The 18,165-nt window shown below is 45.4% G+C and overlaps 1 protein-coding gene across 1 annotated transcript; it reads right to left on the reverse strand.

Moving 5' to 3' along the window:
- Positions 1–5,359: 5,359 nt before the first annotated feature.
- On the reverse strand, positions 5,360–15,620 carry UCHL1 (ubiquitin C-terminal hydrolase L1). The gene is made up of 9 exons (XM_081876016.1): positions 15,430–15,620; positions 14,782–14,793; positions 13,075–13,203; positions 9,214–9,364; positions 8,938–9,023; positions 8,803–8,850; positions 7,268–7,337; positions 6,229–6,287; positions 5,360–5,813 (listed from the first exon to the last, which is right to left on the reverse strand). The coding sequence occupies exons 1-9, from the start codon at positions 15,460–15,462 to the stop codon at positions 5,727–5,729; spliced, it is 675 nt and encodes a 224-aa protein (XP_081732142.1). The 5' UTR covers positions 15,463–15,620; the 3' UTR covers positions 5,360–5,726.
- Positions 15,621–18,165: the final 2,545 nt, after the last annotated feature.

An 18,165-nucleotide genomic window follows, 5' to 3' on the forward strand; every position in this document is an offset into this window, starting at 1 on the left:
CACGTATACTGTCCAATTACACAGTCTAGACAAAGGAAGAAATAACCCCTTTCAGGAGGAATTTTAACAAACAGAGAGGTTCCTTCCTGCTGTTGCTCTCAGAAGTCACAGATAAGTAGAACAGACCTCTACTTTCTAAAAGTGTGTGGGGGGGGGGGACACTTCTCAGTGTGAGATGTTAACAGTGCCACCTCACAGAATTCTTCCATTTTCCAGATGGTTCTGCCATGTGGCATACACAAGTGACAACAGAAGCTGCAACCTGAGTTTCTGCTGGAAATAATTCAAGATCTGAACAAGGACTTGCGGCTAAGGATGTCCATGTTTTGAATGAGCGGTTGTTTAACATGTACATTTTATGTGTAGTCTGATCCTATGCATGCTTACGAGGTCCTACCAAATTCAGTAGGGCTCATTCCCAATACAGTGGTACCTCGGATTAAGAACATAATTCGTTCTGGAGGTCCGTTCTTAACCTGAAACTGTTCTTAACCTGAAGCACCACTTTAGCTAATGGGGCCTCCCGCTGCGATTTCTATTCTCATCCTGAGGTAAAGTTCTTAACCTGAGGTACTATTTCTGGGTTAGCGGAGTCTGTAACCTGAAGCGTCTGTAACCCAAGGTACCACTGTAGTGCATATAGTATTAATAATAATAATAATAATAATAATAATAATAATAATAATAATTTGATTTCTTACCCACTATTCACCTTAAGGCCCCAGGGCTGGTGGATCAATATTAAAAAACACTTCAAAATATATGAAATGATAATGATACCAGCCTTAATAGTTCACCTTTTGCTTAATTTTTTGTTACATATTTCTACACGCCCTGGTCCTTCGCTGTTAAGAGCTGCTAAAACAGGGGGGAAGCAGGAATGAAGAGAGATGCCCAATTTAAAAGGTCGTAACAGTAAGTTCTTTCTCTGTGATGCAATCCCAGCTCATTCATTGCCACACTTTACATAGCAAAGATGCATAGCCAGAGGCTGTTATCAGCCACCAGCCTTCCTCCTTTTCTTGGAAGCAGGTAGGCTGTTCACCTTAAAAAGAAAAAATGGAAAGGAACACACAGGTGTTCGTATGGCTATGCATTCATCCTTTGGCCTACAAAGAAAAAGAATCTTAAACATTTAAAGTCATATAACTACACGAGGATTTGCTGGCAGCTTCATTTATATTGGCTGGGGACGCACCAAGGTGTTCATGCACATGTGAGTTGCACAGGTCTAATTTTTGTGTGTGCGCTTTTGTACATACTTCTTCACACACAAGCCTCAGTCCAGTATACCTGAAGGAGTGTCTCCACCCCCATCGTTCTGCCCGGACACTGAGGTCCAACGCTGAGGGACTTCTGGCGGTTCCCTCGCTGCGAGAAGCCAAGTTACAGGGAACCAGGCAGAGGGCCTTCTCGGTAGTGGCACCCGCCCTGTGGAACACCCTCCCATCAGATGCCAAAGAGAAAAACAACTATCAGTCTTTTAGAAGACATCAGGGAAGCTTTTAATGTTTAACGGACCATTGTATTTTAATATTTTGTTGGAAGCCACCTAGAGTGGCTGTGGAAACCCAGCCAGATGGGCGGGGTATAAATAATAAATTTATTGTTGTTGTTGTTGTTGTTGTTGTTATTTCAGCTGAACTCTGTCTCAATGTTTCCTGTCCACACTAGTAGGCAGTGCTTGATGGGATGTATTTGCACTGTGTGGATGGCCTCTCCCTTCAATTCGTACATGGAGAATCTTAATTTAAGGGTCATGGGTTCGAGCCCAATCTTGAACAGAAGATTCCTACATTGCAGGGGGTGGGACTCAAGGACCTTCGTGGTCCCTTCCAACTCTGCAATTCTATAATTCTATGCTTCTCCACCCTCCCTGAGTTCTGGAAACCTGAGTTCCATTGTGGGGATGCACACAGGTATTTGTTGACCTGCACACACCAATAAATAAATAATTTAATTTTTAAGAGACACATTCTCTGATATCCCAGACTTGCACAAAACTATGGGTTAGCAAACTCATGCCCTTCCCCACCAGAAGCCCACTGAGAAGCGCCTCCTTCATGTCTGCTGTAAAATTGGACAGTTCCTAAATTTCCCCAGCAGTACAATACTCTGTTTTGATTCAGGGAAAATGCGGTTTTATTCAAGACTGAAGCGGTTTCCAAAGGAAATTAAGTCTCGGTTGCCTGTAACAAAGGGTGCTATTCAACTAAGTTTTACTCACAGAAGACACACTGAAATTAATGAACAAGGTTAAGTTGGGACCATTAATTTCAGTGGGCCTACTCTTGAGTAAAACTTAGTTGATTTCCTAGAGAGATGTCTGATTGCTACAAGAGGGGACAGACCCACTGTAATCCTTTATTGGCATTTCTAGAAACTGAATTGAAGTTTTTGCCACTCAGTGCAAAACAGAATGCTTTGCCCAGAGAACAGTCAGACACCATATTATATTGGAGACTTCGGTCAATGATGGTTTTCAGCTTAAAACTGGAAGTTCAGGCTATGTGCTTGTATTTCCAGAGCATTTATATCTTGAAAATACCATTTGGGTTTCTTTCAATGCTTGAGTATCTTAACAGTATCCCAAGTCTGCCATCTAGAGAACAAAGCATAGCACTAACAGTCACAGAGTTTGTTAGCATCCAACTGCATTTCCAACAGTCCAACTGTATGCACACCTTCTGTAAGAGGAAGCAGATACCTGTTGCCCTAGTCCAATGTCAGTGGCAGCAAGCAAATTATCTTGATTGATTTCAATAGGGGTTTTGAAGGTTTTACTGCTGTGTACATAAAAGTACTTGCAAGAACAGAGCTCAAATGCCTAAGACAGGGGTCAGCAAACTTTTTCAGCAGGGGGCCAGTCCACTGTACCTCAGACCATGTGGTGGGCCGGACTATATTTTGAGGGGGGAAATGAATGAATTCCTATGCCCCACAAATAACCCAGAGATGCATTTTAAATAAAAGCACACATTCTACTCATGTAAAAATACGCTGATTTCCAGACCATCTGCTGGCCGGATTTAGAAGGCGATTAGGCCGGATCCGGCCTAAGACATGGGTAGGCAAACTAAGGCCCGGGGGCCGGATCCAGCCCAATTGCCTTCTAAATCTGGCCTGCGGATGATCCGGGAATCAGTGTGTTTTTACATGAGTAGAATGTGTGGAGGAGGAGTTTGGATTTGATATCCCGCTTTATCGCTACCCGAAGGAGTCTCAAAGCGGCTAACATTCTCCTTTCCCTTCCTCCCCCACAACAAACACTCTGTGAGGTGAGTGGGGCTGAGAGACTTCAAAGAAGTGTGACTGGCCCAAGGTCACCCAGCAGCTGCATGCGGAGGAGCAGAGACGCGAACCCGGTTCCCCAGATTACGAGACTACCGCTCTTAACCACTACGCCACACTGGCTTTTATTTAAAATGCATCTCTGGGTTATTTGTGGGACATAGGAATTCATTCTTTTTTCCTTCTTCTTCAAAATATAGTCCGGCCCCCCCACAAGGTCTGAGGCACAGTAGACCAGCCCCCTGCTGAAAACGTTTGCTGACCTCTGGTAAGCAATCCTCAGCATTGCTTGGTAGTAAATGTGACCTTCCTCAGAAAGGCATAGAGAGAGGCCTATATATTGTTGAAATACCTATGGAAGGTTGTGTGACCCATCTCAGTTCATGTTTACAGAACACGACTCACCTTTCCATTCCTCCTACTCCTCTCACTGGAAGACAGATTTTGCCACGGCAACACCTTTGCTCCGTAAGAGTATATGACCCCCCATTAGCTGAGACTGGGGAAAGTTAACACTGTTGGATAGCCACAAAATCCCCAGCTTTCAATTTGCTGCTTACGAGTGCAAATAAATTTGGATTTGCGTATCAGTTTATAGCAAAATTCACAGGGATGAGAAACTCCTGCCCCTTACAAGCGACAACTTTCCTATTGAGCCAATTCATTTTGTTCCGCATTTTTTCAAAATTCAGGAACTAGCCGGCTACAGCAGTTTCCTGGTATTCAAAGTGTTTTGTTATTGTGAAGTTTCTTACAAATTCAGATCTGGAACTGAAACCTACCATAGGTTCCAATTTTGTCCCAGGAAACAGGGAGCAAGAAACAGCTAGTTCTAAAAACTGTTAAAAGCATTCGTTTATATTGTGTGGGTTTTTTTGTTAGCAGCTGCTTGGTATTTAGTTGGCTGTCTTCGCTCTTCTTTGTACTGTCTGTTCTGCTAAGTACAGATGGCATTTCCTTTTTGTTTCTGTAGCTTTTCCTCCTCAATGACGACACACGCTGGTTCCTTCCATGCACCAGCCTGTTGCCTGGTAGCAAAGGAGCCTATGATACAATTCAGTGCAATAGGTCACCTTGACACCTGTTGGCAATCTACTTAGCAACAGCTTCCCAGCAGCGTTGTCATTTAGCAGAGACCGTACCAGTGTCCCTTTATGGCCTAGGGAGTCTTTCATGTGGCCCTAGGCTTATGTTATTTTGCTGCCCATGCAAAAAACATTCCCCTCTTCCCTTCTGTGTTCTGTGGTATAGGCAGCTACCTAGCTCCTATGAGGCCAGTTCACTTAACACAAAGAGCAAGAAACAATCCATTCTTATCTCTCTCCCCCCCCCCCCCAGGGCGTAGCAAAGGAGCCAATGTATCTTCGAGTAGCAGCAGCAGCAGCAATAATTTTATTATTTATACCCCAGCCATCTGGCTAGGTTTCCCCAGACGTTTCTGATAGGCAGCTAGGTAATGGCAATAGAGCATTTTCAACAGCTTCCTGGGCAACTATTCTCCCTGTGGCAAGAGCGGAGTCTTCTGTGGCTGGAGACTTCCACCCTGCCATGGCCAGAAATAGGAATTCAGCCCAAATTACAAGGACTAGAAAGCCAACCCAGCCCAACTCACTTTGCAAAGTAGAAGCAGAATCTAAGACCCCTCCCATTTGGCATTCACAAAGCCTACCGGGTGTTTAGACTATGCCTGCCCTTCACTGGGCCTGTTCTTGTTTGTTTACAGGGTGGCTCTAAAACAATGAGCAGGCATCCCGATTTGCTGGCAGGACCATTATGTGTCTTCCCATTAGGCATGTGTTCATCCTGCACACCAGTGCATTTCCCAATCACTTTCCTAACCTGGAGGCTTTTTATTATTATTATTATTAAAGCAGGCTTGTTCATGCTAGGACTAGGCAGAACTTTAATCCACATTAATTGTGCAAACTTAAGTTTTGGAATGTGGTTGAATCCCACCAGTAAAACAGTGACAGCACGAAGACACCCCTAGCTAATATCTTGCTTTATAAGTAGATCATCTTCCAACACTGGAGACAAAGATGGCCGTGCAAAAAATCAAAAACAAAACTTTCTGCTTTGGAATACCAAGAAGAAATTTATTTTTGTGATTGACAAGAAGTCACAACAGCTTAAAAAGAAACTTTGGAGGCACACGTCCAAGGAAGCCCTATGAAGCGTTTAAACAAGTTGCAGTCAAGAAGGGACCCAACATATCTGAAGTGCCAAAGACTTGGAGCTAAACTTTTAAGACCAGCTCTGCTGAAGCTGCTGTGAGTAAGTGAGGGGGGAGGAACGAGGCTAGGATTAGCAGGACACTTTAAACAGAAGATCAAGAACAGCAGTGCTTTTGTTTTTTAAACACAAGTACTAAAGCACTAGGGGCCTGGATTGCTTTCTGTGAGGGCCTACTATGGGGTCGCTCAAACTCCTGAACTTCAGGCAGACTTGCTCAGCGCCACAGCAGAAAAGCGGACCTCTCCTTGCTCACGTTCTGTGAACTGTCGACAGACCTTGGCAGCAGCCTGAAAAACAAAAAACACAGGTAGTTATCCTACTGTTCTAAATGCATGAACGCAGAGCCTCAGTACACCTGGCATCAAGTCGACCACATCCATGAACAGTGTGGGCTCACATTGTAGTTTTAGCCAGACATTATGTAGACAATCAGCATCTATACTTCTCCCCACTGAAGTTGTGAGCAAGGAGTAGCTATAAACAGCATTCTGATAGGATGCTGGGAATAGCAGAAGCCATCTCGCTAGCTCCTCTTGAGAGCGCCCATCTCTAGGCACTGTGTCTTGCTCATCCCCATGTGGTTACAGAATGAGAAATACACAATAGCAAAATCTGGAATCTGCCAAGTAAGGAACGACAACACGTGCGGTGCAATCTAAAAGACTTGATTATGCCAGAAATTTCAATTATAGGAATGCTTACCTTCAGCATGGTGTCATCCGAACTCGCTCCATGATTTACAGGAAAAGGCATTCGTCCATCTGCAACCAAGTTGTAGATCAGGTTTATAACTTAACCACTTACTTAAAGTATGCTAAAGGTAAAGGTAAAGGCACCCTTGACCGTTAGGTCGTCATGGACGACTCTGGGGTTGCGGCACTCATCTCCCTTTACTGGCCGAGGGAGCCGGCGTACAGCTTCCGGGTCATGTGGCCAGCATGACTTAAGCCACTTCTGGCGAACCAGAGCAGCGCACGGAAACGCCGTTTACCTTCCCACCGGAGCGGTACCTGTTTATCTACTTGCACTCTGATGTGCTTTCGAACTGCTAGGTTGGCAGGAGCAGGGACCGAGCAACGGGAGCTCACCCCGTCGCAGGGATTCGAACCAACCAGAACATCGCTAGTATAAGAAGAAGCAACTTAGAACATGCCCTTGTGGGGCTGCATTTATTTGCTTCTGGACCTACTTTGCAGTAGTGTTGCAATGCTGGATCTCATCCCCTGGTTTTCTGCTTGCAACCCAAGCAGCTCCAGATGTTTCAGAAGAAGAACAGATTTACTGCAACCATTTATATACAGTCTCTCTGCCACCCTCAGGATGTTCTGGATTCTAACCACTGGCCATGCTGGAGCTGGGTCCCAATAACTTCTGCAAGGGGCCAGGTTACAAAAGGCCCAATTTAAGGTTTAGTATTAGATTCTCACCCTACCCAGTGCTGCCTTCTTGAAATTCTTGCTATTGCAACTTTGCTCTCGAAAACGATCAGTTGCCCCAGTGAAAGCGGTGGGACATGTTTTGGGGGAATGCAACAAACCGCTTCAGACAAGCCAACCCCTGAATTCCAATGGGAATCCTTGCCGATGTTATGCTCTTCTCCTAGGTAAGCCACAGGCTGTTTCTAGATAATGTGGGCAGAAACTGGCCACCCCAATTCAACTCCCCACCCCCACCCCGACCCAAGAGAATCCCAATTTGTTTTACTCGGTGTTATACTGGGGGAGGCAGCACACAAACCTACCCAGTTCATAGAGGTGTCCATCCACACTGGCAAAGAGAATGAAATGGAAGTTGACTTTGTCATCTTCAACCTATGGAGAAGGGTGCATAGGATGATGAACAAAGAAGAATATTTTAGCGACACTCTGCTTCCTGATTCTGCCCTTTTTGGTTCTCATAAATAACCTCTCTAACAACAACCACCCCCTTCCTTATGTTCCAAATATATACAAATAGACCGCTACTGCCTTGTCATCTGGCGCTGCACAGTGAAAAGGGGTCATTGGGATGACAAACCATAGGATTTCTCCAGGATTACAGAATCCTAGACTTGCTGGCCAGTGTCTAAGTAGGAGTTGTAGACTATTTTTTTATTGCTGGTTTTGCTACCAGGAAGAGGACAGCCAGAGATTTTATTTTGGCTATTTGTATACAGCAGAATTGCCAAAGTTTTCCCGTGTTCTAAAAACATGTGGAGGAAGGTATCTCTCAGGGACCATAGCAATGAAATATTATTGTTGTTATTGTTAAGTAATGTCCATAATGGAGAACACCTTAAGTAGCCTGAGGGTTTCAGGAACCAGCAGCCCCACTAAGCAATTTAACCAAATGATCCATTTAATAACACAGATGTGGGAACCACCTGAAAGTCCTCTAACACACATCTTGAAAAATGCTGGCCGCTGTGGCATATTCTGCTCCAAGCACAGAGGTTTAGATGCAAACCAGCAAGCAAGCTTTGCCTATGCTGTCAGTCTTTTTGGTAAGACCACCTATTTTAGAAGCCAAGCTATTTAAAAGGACTATGGTTTTCCCAGTAGTGATGTATGGAAGTGAGAGCTGGACCATAAAGAAGGCTGATCGCCAAAGAATTGATGCTTTTGAATTCTGGTGCTGGAGGAGACTCTTGAGAGTCCCATGGACTGCAAGAAGATCAAACCTATCCATTCTGAAGGAAATCAGTCCTGAGTGCTCACTGGAAGGACAAATCCTGAAGCTGAGGCTCCAATACTTTGGCCACCTCATGAGAAGAGAAGACTCCCTGGAAAAGACCCTGATATTAGGAAAGATGGAGGGCACATGGAGAAGGGGACGACAGAGGACGAGATGGCTGGACAGTGTTCTCGAAGCTACCAGCATGAGTTTGACCAAACTGCGGGAGGCAGTGGAAGACAGGAGAGCCTGTCGTGCTCTGGTCCAGGGGGTCACGAAGAGCAGGACACGACTAAAGGACTAAACAACAACGAAGCGCTGGGTGGAAAGAGACGGAGATTTCTGTGAAAATACCGGGGAGGGAAAGCCAAAACACTACGTATATCTGGCTTCCGCTTCAATAATTCCACGATACGTGGAGTGTGAAAAGCATCACTCTCAAGAGCTTGGCCAGCGCCAGAAAGCAGTTTTGCCCTAACGGCTCCACTGGCCCACATATCCCATCCATCTTCACCATTTGAGATGGGAAGAGAAGAGTTTACTAATATACCCAACTATCCACCGCCAGTTCTTGGTACCAACGTTTTACCTTTGGAAGCCTATTTAAGTTCAAGAGAAACTTACCCGACATTGGCCTTCCTGTGCTACTGCATTGTGGGCTTCTTGAATGGCCTGCAGAGGACGGTAAAAAAAGAAAGGCATTTTTTTTTTTTAAAGGCACCATTAAGAAGCTTCCACCCAACTTCCCAGGTCATTTACCTTGTTGTTTTCAAGACGTTTTGCCCTCTCATCAGGAGAGAGGTCAGCTGTTGCAGTGAGGAACTCCTTTAGTGCAGACCCTTCATCTGCCAAGAAATAAAAATTAGGGGGATGGCAGCAGAACACAGGATGATGAACCAACTGCAAGCACAAGCCTTAGGTTGTCCAATGAATCAACTTCCCCCCTGCTTAAGTCAGCAGTTGCACAGGTTAGAGCCAATACCATCTCCTACCAATGGGTTTGTATCCCTTGGATGATGCTTCCCCCATACTTACCAAACAAAATTTTATCTTGGTTGTTGGCCACTGCATGTAGAAGGCCAATTGTTCCACAGGAATTACTGGCCGTCTGCTTCACAAAATAGACTTTGGAGCTCACTTCTTGGCCCTTCAATTCTTCCATCTGCTTTTTTCTGAAATTTTCATGCTACAAATGTGCAGGTATATTGGTCAGGTAACATTTTAATTTTTTCCCATACAATTTATATACTGCTTGGTGGTGGTGGTTGTTGGTTTTTTTTTAAAAAAAAAAACTCTCAAAGCAAGTACAGTGGTACCATGGTTCTCAAATGCCTTGGTTCCCAAACGCTGAAAACCTGGAAGTGTTCCAGTTTTCAAACATTTTTCAGAAGCCGAACATCCGATGCGGTTGCTGGCTATTGTTTCCGGGGCGCCTGCACCAATCAGAAGCTGCGTCTTGGTTTTCGAACATTGACTTCCAGAACGCATTAAGTTTGGCACTTTTGTTTTTGCTTTTTGTTTTGCTTTTTTGTGGCTTTTTCGGTTAATTTGCTTTTGTGACTGTGTGTAACCCAGTTCAGCTACTGATTAATTGTGTGACTGCAGAAATGGATAAAAGCCCCCCATCCAAATAATGGCTATCATCATTGCAGGTAAAAATTTTGTTTAATTTTTATCCTCTACAATGCTGTCTTATTTATTTTTACAGTAAAGTACATTGATTATTAGGGGACGCAGGTGGCGCTGTGGGTAAAACCTCAGGGCCTAGGGCTTGCCAATCGTATGGTCGGTGGTTCGAATCCCCACGGTGGGGTGAGCTCCCGTCTTTCGGTCCCAGCTCCTGCCCACCTAGCAGTTCGAAAGCACCCTTACGTGCAAGTAGATAAATAGGTACCGCTTTATAGCGGGAAGGTAAACGGCGTTTCCGTGTGCTGCGCTGGTGCTGGCTCCCCAGAACAGCTTCGTCACGCTGGCCACATGACCCAGAAGTGTCTCCGGACAGCGCTGGCCCCCGGCCTCTTAAGTGAGATGGGCACACAACCCTAGAGTCAGACACAACTGGCCCGTACGGGCAGGGGTACCTTTACCTTTTTACATTGATTATTGCTTTCATTTTAGGGATCAATGGTGTCGTTACGATAGTAAAATTCATGTTAAATTGCTGTTTTAGGGGTTGTTTGGAACAGAATAATGCGTTCTGCATTACTTTCTATGGAAAAGCGCGCCTTGGTTTTGGAATGCTTTGGTTTCGGAACGGACTTCTGGAATGGATTAAGTTTGATAACCAAGGTACTATTGTAAAAACAGTTAAAAACAACTAAAGCATTCAAATATTTCAGCAACAAGCTAAAAACAATTAAAACACATGTAATCGGTCTACATAACTGAGTAGGTTTGTCTAAAGAAAGATGTTTTTAGTAGGTGCTGAAATAGATTACAGGGAAGGGACCTAATGTTATTAGGCAGGGAGCTTCAAATTGTGGTTGCTGCCACACTGAAAGATCAAATGTATTATGTTGCATCTATTAACAGTGCCAGTTCCAGAGATTAAAGATGTTGAATGGACATTTTATGGGGTCAGGTGATCTTGCAGGTAAACTGATCCCAAACTGTTAAGGGCTCAAAGCGTTTCTTGGCCCATGATAATAAACTTTCAGCAATCAGATGTTTTGCTTGCACTTGTTTTTATAAATGCATGCTGAGAGGATGAGAAACCAGTGTGCTTTAACAATTAAATAATAATAATCACAAGTCAGCCAAGAGCCCAAAGTGAGGCTGCTTCAAAATCTCAAGCATTTAGCAAGTGATGCATGCTATCTAGCTTATTACAAATGGTTTGTGGCCAATACCTACCACAGAAAAATCATACAATCCGATGGAACCAGTTCAGGGAAAGCGACTGAAGCATGCTTCAAATGAGCTACCGCTGACAACATACCTTGGCCAAGTCATTATGTACATGCAGTTATAACCCTTAATCATTAATTCCCGTAAAGACTTCTAGTGCAATGCAGTTTCATAAATGTATTCATGAGCCCTGCTTACAGCCCACAGGCAAAGATTTCCAACTATCATGGCGTCACTTTCTAAATATGAAACTGCTTCAAGTAAATCTCCATCGATCACCAGCCAGGATAGATTTCCACGTACCAGGTTGAAAGAGCAGTGTCCCATTTTTCTGGGTATAACTCTGGGTCTCTTGAATGAGATACATTTCATGTTTCAGCCTTTAAACTCCAGTTGGAATACCTTAATTCTGATACCCTGCCCATCCATATGAATTTCCTGTACATACACTGGCGTGCATTCCTTACATGTAGACTCTGCTTGAAATATACTGCTCAAACTAGCTACAAAATAGGAGGGTAGGACTCGAACCAATGGCTTCAAGTTGCAAGAAAGGAGATTCTGAATAAACATTTTGGATAAATATTCTGACAGTAAGTGCTGTTCAGCAGTGGCACAGGCTCCCACGAGAGGTGGTGGACTCTCCTTCCTTGGAGGTTTTTAAGCAGAGGTTGGATGGCCATCTGTCATGGATGCTTTAGCTGAGATTCCTGCATTGCAGGGGGTTGGACTGGATGACCCTTGGGGTCCCTTCCAACTCTTTAAGATTCCATGATTCTATATCAAATACCTTCACCTTCCAAGATAAGACCATTTTACAACAGAGAAGAAAAAACCCTCAAGAGGTGAACAATAACCAGAAGTGGAACATGGGAATAAAAGAACTCAAAGCAGACATGCAGAGAACAAAGTAGATACAGTAGTACCTCAGGTTAAGTACTTAATTTGTTCCAGAGGTCTGTTCTTAACCTGAAACTATTCTTAACCTGAAGCACCACTTTAGCTAATGGGGGAGTCCTGCTGCCACCATGCTGCCGGAGCACGATTTCTGTTCTTATCCTGAAGCAAAGTTCTTAACCTGAAGCACTATATTTGGGTTAGCAGAGTCTGTAACCTGAAGCGTATGTAACCCGAGGTACCACTGTACAAATATCCAAAGCCAGCCCTTTAACAATCCCATCAGAAGTAAGAATCCCACAGCACAGAATTCTAGATGCAGCTGTTGCTGGAAAGGTAGATTCCTCAATGGACTTTTAGTCCTTCCCATAATCATTCTCTTCAAGAATGACGATGCTTTTTTCATCTGACCCTCAGAATTCTTTACTTGAGAGAAGCTCTTTCATTACAAATCCACCTGTTCTAGTTTTTCCTACCAAGATGAAGTCATCAGAAGCAACGCTGCGTTTCTAGAGATGGACACAGCCAATCCAGACACATCTCAAGAGATCTAATTTTAATGACTGCTCCTTGTTTTCAGAGGCCTCAAACGTTAGAAAGCTGCCGACTCATAGTGGCAGCCGCTGCATAGGCGTCCAGTTATTTAAATTGCAATGAGGGTTCACGATTTGCAGGTAGGTAGAGGAGGAGACAGATCAACAGTCCTAGACCACGTTTGTATAAGTGTTTGGGGAAGCAGGCAGAGCAACCCAAACCTTGATCTGCTGTACTGAAAGCACGAGCTAAGTGCCGCTTGTGCCTGAAAGCTCAGACAAGCAGGCACTAGTGCTAGCAGTCACTTCCCAAAATGGGACATTTCAGGGGGCTGAGTTTGGATAGCTACGAATCTGCTGGATCCTAAGCCTATTAGCTGCAGGAATCCTACAGGACATGGCAAAACAGCAGACTTTTCCTGGCCAGCAAGGCCTGCTTCTGTGCTGAGCATCCCAATTCAAAACATTAACCCTGCTCGTTCACTATCGCAGTTGAGGATTATTACCATCCTTTGCACGCCAACAGCATAATATAGAAAGCAGAGAGATTTTCCAGAGTTCTTTGCCTGCCAAGCAGCAGGTTTTACCTCCCTGCCCTTGCTCGACTTCAATTACTCACCTGAGCAGTAAGGGGAAAGAGTAACAGCAGAGCGCAAGCTGGGGTGGGTACAGCTTTCAAGGAATCCTCCTCAAACCCCAGCACATCCACAAACCTCCAGCCAGGGGCAACTCCGAGGCGAGACAGCACCTGCCGGGTTAAGGGAGGCACAAAACCAGGGCATCAACCTCAACATGACACCCTAGCGCTCTGCATCATCAATCTGGAGTAGGAAAAACCATTCGCCTGTCCCTGTACAGTCAGGTTAGTCCTGGCACCCCGAAGATATTTCTGGACTCCAGCTCCTATCATCCAAAAACCCATTGGCTAGGGATGGAGGCTGCTGCCCATCATCTCCTTAAAGGTACCATGTTAGTTATGCCTACTATTAAAAGTTGCCTTTTGTCAGTAGTGGAAAGCTCTCCCCCCCCCCCCCCAATAATCATCACTTTAGATATGCTAAGGAGCGCAGTCAGTGCACATTAAGCAAGACTGTTGTTGTATCTGGAGGGGGGGGGGAGACATTAGAGCTTTGGTTTCTTACATGGGGTACACGCCCCACAGGGGGCAATTTTTTGGGGAGAGAATTCAAGAATGAGTTATTAACAGTGAATGGCTCTTTAGGCTTCCTCCACGTGAACAGGAGTTCACTTTTTGAAGTGAGGTTACAGGGAACCAGACAGAGGGCCTTCTCGGTAGTGGCGCCCACCCTGTGGAAGACCCTCCCCTCAGATGTGAAGGAAATAAGCAGCTATTCTATCTTTAAAAGACATCTGAAGGCAGCCCTGTTTAGGGAAGTTTTTAATATTTAATGCTGTATTGTTTTTAACACTTGATTGGGAGCCGCCCAGAGTGGCTGGGGAAACTCAGCCAGATGGGTGGGGTATAAATAATAATAATAATTATTATTATATGCCAGGGAGTGGGTCAGGATTTTAGAGATGCTTAGGTGGGGCATGGCCAAAAAAAGGTTGGGAACCACTGCATTAGAGGCATCTATGGCTCAGCCTCAAGATCCAGTTTCCGCATCTCAACTTCTATTCTACAATAGATGTTGCTGCATCCCTGATGATGTGGAGCGCCTGAGCATACGCAGAGTGCCTCAGCTGTTTCCTAAAGACTTGGAAGGCAAATGAAAAGCTGACTTTTTGGTACAGCACATCAGGCCAACAACATTTACGTAAACCACCAAAGCTTCCCCATTCCACAGGAATATTAATTAGGGTCCAGGAATAGCACCCACGTGGCAAGACGAGGTCTCCGAATAAATCTTCCAGATTCAGAGATGCCCGTAGGACCTTCTGCATGGCTTATAATGGAATCAGGCTCCAAGTCTGCAGGGAAGTGGGGAGAGGAAGGGGCTCAGAGGCGGGGGGGGTCTCCTCTCCCAACCCTCTTCCTAAGAGCCCCTTGCCCTGCCGTGACACAGCACAAAACGCGGGGCCGCAGCGCCACCTGCCGCCCATTCCGCGAACAACCTGCCCATCATGACTCGATGAGTGAGCCCCCGGCCCCCTAACCTGTTTCCCCTTCCCGTTGGCCTAAATATGCCCACGGGCAACATGGGTAAGGATCCAGAATGAGAGTTGTGTATCTATCTATGCTCTAGGGTTCCAGGCTGTTAACTGAATGAATGAATGAATGAATGAATTGAAAGGGAGACTTAAGGAAACGCCCAGCCAAGAGGAGCTGCGCCTTATTCCTCCCCAGGTCTCCGCGGCCACTCACTTTGTTCAGCATCTGAAAGACAAAAGCGGGAGAAAGATGAAGGAAAGGGAGGTTAGCCTGTCTCTGGGCGGGGCCCGCCTCCCATCTTGTGTCTGGATCGCGGAATCGGCGAAGAGAAGGGAGACCTGGGCGCCGTCGATGTCTGCATTTGGGGAATCCCGGGGGAGAGGGTGGAGAAGGAAAAGAGGATCCTTTGCCCATGCTTCCATTCCGATTTTATTTTTTAATGCCAGACAGACTTTGGGCCGCCTTTATCCCTCCCCTCTAGGGCATCTCAAAAACGCCCATGGGTAAGAAACTGCATGCGCCTGGAGAAGCCAGCCATGTACAGTGGTACCTCGGGTTACGGACGCTTCAGATTACAGACTCCGCTAACCCAGAAATAGTACCTCGGGTTAAGAACTTTGCTTCGGGATGAGAACAGAAATCGTGCAGCAGCGGCAGCAGGAGGCCCTATTAGCTAAAGTGATGCTTCAGGTTAAGAACAGTTTCAGGTTAAGAACAGACCTCCGGAACGAATTAAATACTTAACCCGGGGTACCACTGTATAGGGCACGCCTTGGGGCGGAGGACCCCCACCCCACTCCCCATCATGCATGCATGCTTCTCCCCCCGCCCCCCCCATCTTGCCCTAGATTTCCCCTTCACCTCCGGGTTGATCTCCATGGGCTGCCACGCCATTGTCTCGATCCTGCAAACCTGCCCGGCCGAACCGCGCCCAAACCTGCAATGAACCGTGCGCCCCGAAAAACACACACACACGCGCCTGCCTCCCGCCCACCGCTCTATATATATCGCCACCGGGCGGACTCACTGCAAGGCAGGAGGAGGGGGGGAGGAAGGAGCTGGGGCAAGAGGCGAGCCGGAGGAAGGCGCTTCCCCCCGACTTGCAGCAATGGTACGCTCCCGCCCTCTTTCCCCACCCACCCCCACCCTACCCCCCAGCTTCCCAAGGTGCGCAAACCAGCCGCGAGTGGGAGATAGGCGTGGTCGCGCCCCCCTCCCCGGGGTTTAGTACAATCCTCAGGTCGCCTGATCTCGCTGGGTCGGGGTTGCTTGCAAAAAATGCACGCGGGGCTTTCGCCGAGACTGGAACCCCTGCAAATGGACGGGCGTTTGCAAACGGTGGTGCAAAGGCGAGCCTTTAGCAACGCGAACCAGCTGCATTATTCTCCGACGTCGCAATCCAGCAACCGGGGAAAGTGATCTTTTCCACCCGCTACTGTTTACAAGGGGCGAGGGGGTGGGATTGTCCGGAGATGCGCCCACTTTGAATCGCGCGCTAGCAAATAATACATTTCTTTTTTGCTTGTTTCCCCGGACGCCTAGCAAGCCCTGCCAAGTCGCTGTTGCAAATTCGGCTTGCTATTCCTTGGGGATAAAAGGTTTATTTTGCTTTGCAGGGATCCTGCTTCTTTTAACAGGTGTGTGACGAGCGGAAATTCAAGAGGGTGGGGCTTTGATCTCATCCATGAGTAAAAGCGTGATCTGTCTAAATTTTTGCATTTTTTTTTTCTCCAGTGAATCTGGTGAACTGCAGGTCGTTTTATTGCTGTTTAAATTGCAACGTTGCCTTCAATCCCGATGAAAAAAGCATTGCTTTTTGCTGTTTTGCCTTTCTCACTAAAACATGACTTGGCAGAATTGACATTGTTCAGAAACGGTAGTTATTTCAAGCCTCACAGGCCTTGTTCTCATGGGTTGCTGAAGTTACATAGGGTAGACAAAAGGACCTTTCCCCACACTTCAGAACTTTGATCAGCTCCATCCTTATTTCAATTTCCATGTCTGCTTGCTTTTTTTAAAAAAGCAAGCATTCTGATGTGGGTAACACATATCTGACACACTGCTGCAGGGATTCTTGCTTTTACTAATCTTAAATGATCCTTACTAGGGAAAATAAATGCTGTTATCATATGAGTGTGATTCCCAGTTTGAATTTTTTCTTCCAAAAATCTAATGATTCATATACCAGAGCAAATGATGAGGAAACGGCAGATAATAAACCAGTTTATTTAGGATTCTGGAAAAGCAGAATCACTAAAGAAAAAAGGTTTTAAGGAATGGAAAGAAGAGGGATTGGGTGTCCCAGCTATTGAAGCATGAATGCACCAGTCATTTCTACATTGTTTTGAATACAAATATGTTTATTTTAGGTCAGGGGAAAGAGTAAAAACAGACTTGAGATAATTGTGGGTACCAAAGAAACGAAAGGGGGGAAATGCTATAATGGATCAAACCAAATTATCAATGCTTGTTTAACAGTGTGGGAGAAATTTAAAAACTAATTAGCGCTGGATATATTCCTAGTAGCATCTGTATCATCAGATGAAATATTTGACCATGAGGTCAAATTAGCTAATTTTTTTAAAGTGGAAAAAATGAGATATAAATATCTGGTGGAGAATCCCAAATACAAAGGCATGAACAAGCAGTAAGTGTCAGTTTCTACAGATAAGAACCTACTTGAATAAGAAAGAACAAGGATACAATAAAAATAGAGAACACACTGGCTTTGAGAACCTAGTAGAGAAAATGGAGAGGGGAAAATACAGTGGTACCTCGGGTTAAGAACTTAATTTGTTATGGAGGTCCATTCTTAACCTGATATCACCCTTTGTCTGCATGTCGAGCTGCTGTTAAAAGCACAGCTACAGTGGCTGCTTGAGAAAACTACTTGGGCAGAAGGTGGAATCTTTTAAAATCATAGGCCACCCACAACCAGTAGCATTTGGTGGGGGGAGGCACTTAGCATATCTCCCAACGCTGACATCACTGTGGCTTACAAGAAGGTAGAGGAGGAAGGAGGTGAGGTTGATGTGAACACAGTGGCATGAGACCAGTTTGCATTGCGCCAACCTTACTCAACTCTGCCAGCACCAGCCATGTCAGTAGTGGGAGGTCATGTAAGTGCCAGGCCCTGGCCTTACCCTGCCAACAGTGCTAGCTGCAACCCAACATGGAAACCCTATGCATAATCCTACTAAATCTAGCTGGTTTAATAGCAGTATTAGGCTAGCAAGAGCTTGTGAGATCTTCCTGAAATCTCACAAATCTCATGAGCTCTGTAAGATCTTGCAAGAGCTCAGTGAGATCTCACAAGATCTCACCAGGATCTGTCATTGCTGTTGCACATTCCAGGTAAGGGAGGCTTGGGCAGTGGTGAAATTCTCAGCATGTTGTACGCTGAAAGAAAATTATATGAAAATGATGTACCGGTGGTATTTGACTCCTAGTAAGCTTGCAAAAATGTATAAGACAAGTGCAAATATTTGCTGGAAATATAAGCAAAAGGAAGGCACCTTTTGTGGTGGACCTGTAAGGTTCTAAAAGCATTATGGGAAATGATATACCGTATTTTTTGCTCCATAAGACACACTTTTT

The sequence above is a fragment of the Podarcis erhardii genome (assembly GCF_964252035.2).
Source record: "Podarcis erhardii genome assembly, chromosome: 9".
Classification (NCBI taxonomy): Eukaryota; Metazoa; Chordata; class Lepidosauria; order Squamata; family Lacertidae; genus Podarcis; species Podarcis erhardii.